Source organism: Coffea arabica, chromosome 6e (genome assembly GCF_036785885.1).
Source record: "Coffea arabica cultivar ET-39 chromosome 6e, Coffea Arabica ET-39 HiFi, whole genome shotgun sequence".
NCBI classification, from domain to species: domain Eukaryota; kingdom Viridiplantae; phylum Streptophyta; class Magnoliopsida; order Gentianales; family Rubiaceae; genus Coffea; species Coffea arabica.
Window position 1 is genome coordinate 105,258 of NC_092321.1, and position 9,077 is coordinate 114,334.

The 9,077-nt window shown below is 35.5% G+C and overlaps 1 protein-coding gene across 2 annotated transcripts; it reads right to left on the minus strand.

Moving 5' to 3' along the window:
* Positions 1–505: 505 nt before the first annotated feature.
* Positions 506–8,016, minus strand: LOC140009239 (protein PIN-LIKES 6-like). Of its 2 annotated transcripts, none has more exons than XM_072054132.1 (11): positions 7,876–8,016; positions 6,660–7,262; positions 5,882–5,961; positions 5,643–5,767; positions 4,316–4,437; positions 3,352–3,561; positions 3,063–3,137; positions 2,273–2,373; positions 1,947–1,999; positions 1,186–1,374; positions 506–868 (listed from the first exon to the last, which is right to left on the minus strand). In XM_072054132.1, the coding sequence occupies exons 2-11, from the start codon at positions 6,849–6,851 to the stop codon at positions 747–749; spliced, it is 1,269 nt and encodes a 422-aa protein (XP_071910233.1). In that variant the 5' UTR covers positions 6,852–7,262; positions 7,876–8,016; the 3' UTR covers positions 506–746. The 2 variants fall into 2 exon arrangements, with proteins under 2 accessions (XP_071910233.1, XP_071910234.1); XM_072054133.1 differs by having other exon boundaries at positions 6,660–6,873; positions 7,876–7,984.
* Between the last annotated feature and the right edge of the window lie 1,061 nt (positions 8,017–9,077).

Genomic DNA, 9,077 nt, shown 5'->3' on the forward strand with positions numbered 1-9,077 from the left:
ATTTTTATTAAAAAAATAATCCATAAACTTTAAAAGAAACAAAACGACACTTTCTTCTCTACCTTAAAAACAATTTATATTTCTAATGAAGCACTATATAAAAAAACCCTATTATAGCCAAAAATTTATTATTAGAGTTGATTATCAAATAACAAATATTAGTATAAAAAACTCAACACTCCTTTTGTTTAAAAGACAAATTAAACTTTGTATTATAAAAGCATTTTAGGCTATTCATTAAATTTTTGACTCTATTTTAAAGTTTGATTACCAAAGTGTCGAATCAAGAGACATAAGTATAATTTTTAAAACATTAAGGGAACTAAGTGAAATAAGTATAATTTTTAAAACGTTAAGGGAACTAAGTGAAATAGTTAGAAACCTCAAGGGAAGTTTCTAAAATTATCCCTTGTTTCTAACAGGAAAAAGAAAAAAAGAGAGATTCGCAATTCTTTCCTGTATGCCTGTTCGTTCTCTCTGCTTAATAAGAGGGTGGAAGGTTGGATTATCACCAAATAAATGGAAATTATATGGTAGTACCGAGCGACACTTAAAAGAATATTTTGCTTAATTACAAGAGACTTTGCATGGACTGAAACTCGAAAACTAAAGCTCGTTGGGCTTACACGATTCATGGGGTGCTTGCAGAATCAAGAATCCAAGTACATCCGATAATCTCTAAACAGCAGATCGGTCGCCTCTGTCAAAGCCTTCACGGTAGCTTTGGCTCTCATGTACTAGTAACCTTAAAAGAGTATACGGAAATACAGGATGAACCATCCTGCCATCGAGAAAATAGCAAAGATATGAACCCAGAACAAGACAGCAGCTGCCTCCCTTCCACACCCTCTCAAATTGGCCACAGCACCTGTCATCAAGGGGGGGGAACCATTTAACATAAAAATGGTAACTGTAATGCCCCAAAAGAATACCCCTCTCAGGGCAGCGCAATGGAAATCAACAACATGCACAGACAAATACTCAAGGGCTCGGTTTTCAGCGCTGAAGTAAGTATTTGGAACAGGCATACTGCATTTTGCTTTTTCGATTTTAACTTCTCATTTTGCTCTCCACAAAAGCAACTTTCTCAAAGTGTGATTTGGCAGAGCCCTAGCAGAGGCAGACGATGACTCGTCCAAGTCTTCAAAACAATAAATTACACTAGTTGGGTGAGATTGATCTAACCTGAAAGCACAGATGTAGGCATACTATACTGGAGGAGGAGAACAAATCTGAACATCTTATCATCCGGGGGAAGAAACCCCAATTTATCAGCTAACATGACAATACCAAGGCCTACTGGTGGAACTAAAACGAGCCGTCCAAAAATGATGGCAGCAGTTGTTCGTAGACCTAGTTTTGAACTTCCTGGTCCTGCAATTACCAAATTGACATTCAAATTATACAAAAACAGCAGCAAGTAGAGTACAGGACAGTACCAAAAAAAGGAATGGAGTAGAGGGTGCATGATAGGAGGAAGACGGCACCAAAATACTCAGTATAAACCAAAAGTTCATGCAAAAAAGGCAATATCAGGAGGTGCAGTTAAATTGATTTAAGTCAATACACTTGTAAGCTTCAGCTCAAAACTCAAAACTAAAACAGAAGATCTAGCCCGAAACTCAAACTTCAGCTCGACAAAACACTAAATGTCGTACAAATGGTAAAATACACAAGAAGATATACACAACAAGAGAAAATTTAAATGGTAAAATACATCATATGGAAGACTTCTGCATTAGTTTATCTTGTACAAATGTTAACAACAAACCTGTATAATACTTCATAATCATCAGGCAAGAAAAACTCGATAGAGTTCTAGTGGGACAGCTTGAAAATAGGTTAGGTCAGTCAAAGTGAAGCTGCTTGTGACTAGCTCAATGCAGCTATCATCCCAAAATGAAACCACACTATCAATTGAAGAAAATTTACACATCAAAACTTACCATCGACAAGGTTGCCTCCTAAAGCCAATAAAATACATGGAACCATGGCTTCCCTGGGAAAAAAGACATGCCATTAGCTTTAATAAACATGCATAACAAATCAATTCTCACCAACTCAAAATCCAGATTTAATGCATTCCCTTAAAATCAAAGCATGCAGATGGGCCTGCTATAAATATATTGGTGAACCAGAAACCAGTCCTAAATCATATTTGTGTGCTCTCCACCAACGTAGGAATTTTAGGCAATAATATGGTAGGAACATAGAAACCCTTTATTGACAAAAATGTTGACACAAGATATGATGGAAACAGATCTGAACATACCCAAGTATCATACAGCTGTCAGTGAAGAAGTATAAAGGGGCATCAGAAGTGAAGATCAGCCTCTTCAGAAATGGAACACATCCTATGATGATGGCGATGAACTGTTTAATAAGATACTAGGTTAGTGGCTCTCAACCAATCAGCAATTTTTATGAGTTACATATTCATGTAAAGCAAACAAAACAGCTAGCACCATTCCCAGAAAATGCAAGGCAAGTAAATGATATTGGTGTTCATTCAGAACCAGTTACTGTGAACACACTCAATTATAAAAAAATATTATTATCATTATTCATTATGTAGTATTAATAAATGGACCAAAAAGTTTGGGAAGGTCCATACTCTGGAATGCCTTTACATGCACATAAAACCTTTTCTGTCAAAACTAGGCCTCATCAAGATTTGACAGATTAAAAGCCTTCAAGATGGGCAATTTGGTTTCTACTACTTTCATGATTCCAAGACTCAGTTTTTAAAATTGCTAAGCCAAACATTTGCAAGCCAAGCAGGAAAATTTTACATACTTGATCTACAGACATTGTCAAATAAATTATAGAAGAGTTTTAAGTACAAAGCCCATTCATTGTAATCAAGTCAAGTCAGAGGTCTCCCATCCATGGCATTAATATCAGAACCGATCCGTGTGTTTATGCAAAATGGATTTAATGAAAAGGACAATACATATATGATACATCAAAAGCCATAGAGAAAAGCACTTACATGTTAAATCAAAAGCCAAAGAAAAAAGTATGTATTAGTAAAGGCATAAAGTTAAGAGAGATCAACTTACTGCTGCAATTATTGGGGGTTGAAGTATTTGCTTGAGCTTCAATTTCTCAAACAAAAATTTGAGAAAATATTTCATCTGCATGACAATGTAATTGCAATGAGAAGCAATTATTAGCAGAGGCGTAAATAATGACAGAAAAAACAGTTTTTAATTCAGGAAAATTGGTTCTCCAGCAACCCAATGCATTTGTCTGGACAGCCATGCCAATCAAAAGCAGGTCCTATTTTTCAGATATATACAATTATAACCTTGGTAAGAAAAATTAATGCCATGCTAAATACGTTATAACCTTTCCATTCTTCGGGGTTTTGGGGTCAGTTGATACAGCATCCTCATTAAGCAAGGGCACTTGCTCAGGAGAATTATCCTTCACTTGACACTGGAAGCTATCTTTTGAAAGATTCTTGACTGGATGATTTTCATCAACAATGTCAAATGTACCTTCAGGAGGAGGTGCAAGCATATGGAATACATAGGTGTACACAACAATTGCACCAACCTGGATTCATAGCCCAAATTGATGAGTTCATGTTCAAATAAAATAAAAGCATCATCAAGCTCATACAAGTCTCCAGTAATGACTAAGTGAATATACTAGTGTAGTATATCATAACTTCCAAGTATTCACACCTTCCCATGTTCCAAAGCCATAGATGGGTGTTAAAACTTTACTCATTTGCAGAAGTTAACAAGAACAAAAGCAAGTAAAAGGAGCAATGGAACTATGTTTCACAAAATTTCTGTTTTAATACTTCATTCTTGCAACATATCAAATACAGTTTAGAATTTACTATAAGTTTAGGCACAGCAAAAGAGAGGTGAGAGAACTCATATGTGTGTGTGTATGCGTGCACAATTACATGGAATATTTATACTCTTAAATGTTATAGATAATGCAGAGATTGTTTATTTCTTTGTTTTGGTAATGTGATCATTATAGAATGTCAGGCACGAAATCCTTTTTCCTTGTTTTTCTCTGTTGTATGATAATTAAAAAAGTAGCTGCTTGCTTTATCCTTTTGATATATCAGAAAATTTCTAGAAAAGAACCTATAGGACCCACCCATCCAGACAATTGTCATTGGAGAGAGGCCACAGGCCAACTAAAAGTAACAGCAGATACTTTTGACAATCAGTTAAGATAATCAACCACCTAACCCAAGTCCCAAGTCTCCTACCATATAAAGTTTTTAACCAGACAAGGCAATTATACATGTGGTAAAGCGAGGTAACACAGTTTGAACTCAACTTACCCACTGGCCAAATGAGATGTATGCATTTCCATCTTGAGAGCACTTTTCATAGTCGCCAAAGGGGTTTGATTTGTCTCGACACAATGCACCAATTAAGACAAGTGGCACATTACCGATATTCCCTGTACATGGTGCATATTCCAAATAACTCAAGAGATATAGCATAGTAGACAGCATATGACCCTATCAAATAAAATTCATGAATTAGGAGAATGCACTAATCACTAGCACATCACTCCACTGTCAGATTTGGAACTCATTATGTAGTGAGACAGAAGTTGCATGGTCAATGAGGAAGCACAATTGATATACCCATGCACTTGACTGTTTTGACAATGCTTTTCAGGCCCAAATCTTACATCTTCCATCATTTGTCCATCTACACTAAATATAGGAGACAAAAACCTAACATATTCTACTCTATGATAGACTTTCCCAATTCTTAAACCTAACATATCCTACTCTATGATAGAATTTCCCAATTCTTTAATTAATTAAGAGCATTTATATCTCTAAATTTAATTAGTATGTGACCATTTCATTTCAATCATTACAAAAACCACAATCCAGAAGCCAGAGTGAAAACATATTAGCTGTGCTCGTTCACCTGGAGAGAGGAAGGACTGAAGAGGGATCTATAACAAGAATAAAAAGAATGAAACCTCGGTGCACAAAATACAAGTTAAACAAAACTAAAGAACCTTTGATTCTTTGAGATTCCAACATGCACAAAAAAGTCTAACAGTTTGACCATTTTAGTAACAATAAATGAAGACTATACATAAAAAATTAAACGGTTCATAAATATTTTGTAGTTAACACTCTCACCTGAGCCACCATATCGTTGAACCAATGAAATTTATAATGAGAGTACGAACGCTGAAAAGTGACTCCCTTCATAGAATGTACACACAGATACAAAGGAGAAAAAAGATACAAGAAAAAAAAAACTATTTGGCAATCCAACCTCCCTATTCAAAAGTTTGCAATCTTAAACTATGTTTTGACCTTTCAAAAAAATTGAACACATGCATCTAGTCACAATCATAACAAACTGATCTCAATTCAAGCAATAAATCGGAGAAAATAATTGAAACACATAGCATCTAGCCTATCTTATGTCAAATTCTATAAATTTCTCCTGTTATGCCATATTTTTTATCAGAATCATCAATAAATATGATGCCTTGCACACCTTGTATTAGCAATCGAAGAAGTCATAAACACTTGTACACTGCTCAAAAGGAAGCCAGAAACACACAAGATAAACAAATAACAGAAAAATAGAAAAAATTAATGCATACATACTACAAACTGGAAAGCCTACCAATTCCAATTTGTATGATAGTAAACTTGAAGAATGGATAGGGTGGGTGGACAATCCATGCAACAATTAGACCTATAATAGAGCCTGATATTGTGGTTAGAATGACGTTGAAAGGGATAAACCACCTGAAAATAAACAAAATACTAGTCAAATTCTGATTGGTTCAGTTAGTTCTTGAAAGGAATGTCAAACAAGGGCAATTTATCATTCACTTATAAGTAATTCTATGCAAGAACTACCATTCAAGCATTTTCTGAAAGGTGACAGCTTCTCCAAGTTGGGAGAATATCAGACACGGGAGCAAAAGTGAAAAGACAAGCTGCACAAAAAATATGTACTGACTGTCAGCATTACAATGTTAAATACACATAACTTACATAATGAATTGCACCATCTGTTAGCATCAAGCACACCAAGCACCAAGTTAATAATTTCAGCATTCTTTAAAACATCAAAAGAAGCTTAGGAAATCAACTATTTTGGTCCCTTATCTTTTGGATTTGGTCTCTTATGTATCACCGCCTACTAATTTAGTTCCTCAACTTTATAAAATAAAGCCAATGTAGGACCCCTAAACGAAAACTCGAAAATCTTAACGGAATTGGTCATATGCACAGCACGTGGACCTTTAAGAAAGACCTTTTTGGCCCCTTATCTTTGAGGTCATGTCCAATTTTGGCTAAGACCCCCAAGATTAGGGACCAAATTGGTCATTGTCCCAAGAGGTTGAGTGCTCGTACCTCTTTTTGCCTTCTACACCCAGCTTTTTCTATTCTTTTCTCCCCCTTTTTTTTTTTTTTTTGGTTTTTTTTGGGGGGGGGGGGGGGGGGGGGAGGATGGAAGTGGTTTAACAAAATAAGGCAGCGTACAACAGAGAGCAACTCAGCCAAAAGCCAAGAGAGTGAATTCGTGCCTCATACAAATTGGTAAAATTGGTGGTAGATGATGATGGAAAGAGAACAGAAAACGAAAAAGAAGCTCAGAATCCTAGAGGGCGGGAGGATGTTGTCTATTTACCCCGTTTAAGAGCTTTCTTCCATTGGCGGGTAAGATGTTAACATACTTGGAAGCCATTAGAAACCCCATGAAGCACATGGTAAAAACTTTTGCTATGGGTAAAACAGCAATCCTAATGGTGCCAAGCAATGACTCTCCTCCAGCATGGGATTCCTGAAGAACCTGTATCAGAAGCCTTTGCACCCTGTCCATTGTCTCGTTGACTTAAAAGCACCTGGCCACAAAAGTCAGTTAACAAATTTGACAGTAGTTCTGGTTACCAGAACTAGTGGCAGCGCTCCCAAGTCAAAGAGCAAGGGAAGAGGAGTCAGAAGCAAATATCCAATAACTAATTTACTAATGGGGAAGCAAGCCTGTATTAAGAACTAATGGGAACAGAAATAGCAGGCCGATTGAGCGCTAGAATGCAGACAAGAAAGCGCAAAAACACGAGTCAGTCGGCAAATTGCCAAGTCTGTTCAGGGAACAATTGGAGAACAAGTACAAGCAGAATCCTCTCTCTTATAATTTTCAAATATAACGATCCTTTAAAAGGAAGAGCTCTCGAATCTCTCTATCACACAAACATCCTTCTTTCACTCTCGTTTATTTTGTCTCTGTTGCCTGCAAAAAGTAAAGGAAGAGTAAGCAATAAAAGAAAATCTTAAAATATATATACACACATGCAATCCGAAAGAGCAGAAAATGGTGTATCAACGATCAAGTACATAGCCAAACCTTCCTAAACAAGTACTTAATAATCGGTAGCTCATAATCATTTCCCAAGAAACTCTCAGGACTCGGACGATTTACGTACCTAGGCAATTATGTATTAGAATTAGGATCCCACGTCGCGTCACATCAGCGACGATTTTAGGTAGGAAGAATTGGGAAGAGAAAAAATTATCAGATGACGTTTGGAAAAAAATGATAAATTAAAGGTTGAATATTACTGGAGCTGCCAAAAAAAAAAAAAGACGATTGATTGAGGTTTAGTGGATCCTCTGTCAGACTGGTAACAGGCTGCTAGTATTATTTTTCTCCGGAGGGAGGAGGTGAGGAGCAGCAAAATTCTTTCCTTGTGATAAATATTTACAGAAACAAAACGAGATTGGAAATCATACACACATCTTGATTGAAACTGCAGGAGGAGGATAAATTAAGAACCCTAAATACACATATCTGTGTGTTTTGCGTGCGCGCGTGTGTGGAAAACAAAGAACAAAATCATTCATACCTCAGACCAAAATAGTCTCAAGCACATGTGACAGCTCAATACAGAGGGAGGAAGAGGAAAACCAATCGAAGCTTTTCTGGTTTTGTTTTTACTACTCCTCCTTCCGCTTCCTAGACTGGTAGTTGCATATCGTACTTGAAAATTGAAATGCCATCCTGGTAAGATTACACGTGTGCATTCGGTGTACGAAGATTATAGGGGGAAAAAAAAGTTAATCACAATAAGTCCCCCAGCCCTAAGGTTTTGTGTATTTTACAGTTTAATTCCTAACATTTCATTTTTTAATATTTATCCCCTCCGTCAATCCACCTCAGTAAATAGACCATTAAAACATTGCAGTTGACGAAAATACCTCTACTCTATTTGTTAAAATTTTTGACGAAAATGGCACTCTTAATGCTCTATAAAGATGCAACCTCCAGAAGTTAGTATGTTTTGAGCATTCATCACATCAAAATTTTTTTTCTCCTTCATTCGCAACATTTGTAATTAAAATAAAAAAATGTCCTACATAATTCATTTTTTCTCTCTTCCCCTAGATGTTATTCATCACATCATATAGAAAAATCAATCCAAGAACATGTGGATGTAGTAAAATAACATCTTTGAGAAGATTTTGGACACCAAAAAATTCTGAAAGGGGATTTCTTATATATTCAAATTAATAAGGTTTAATTTTTATGATATAATTCAAATTATAAGGTTTAATTCAAATTATAAGATTTCTTATTTTATGATAGACTAATTATTTTTTGTACTTTTTAAAAAAAATAATTTGAAATATGAAAATTCTTTTTTTTTTTTTTTTATCTAAAATCGTCATGTAAGTGATTACTTCAAACGAATAGATCTGGTGCTTTGTTCAAAGGGAAAAAAAATATGTGCATATCCGACGTGAATTTGTTGACATTTATATATGCTCATTATTTTTTTTAGAGATAGTTGTTTTTTTGATATCAACTATCTTGCACCTACTTCGTTATTAAATGTTTGTTTTGTCTACTAGTCAAGGAGATAAGGTGAGAAAATAAAATATTAGGGAGTAAATTGCAAAACACACTAAACCTCAGGGGAACTTCTTGTGATTAACACAAAAAAAGGTACTTTTATTCTGACAGAATCTTCTGTCCATTTTTCATGTTCAATGCAAAACTACGTAGTTTCACTTATTAATATTACTGATGTGGCACATAATATTGAAT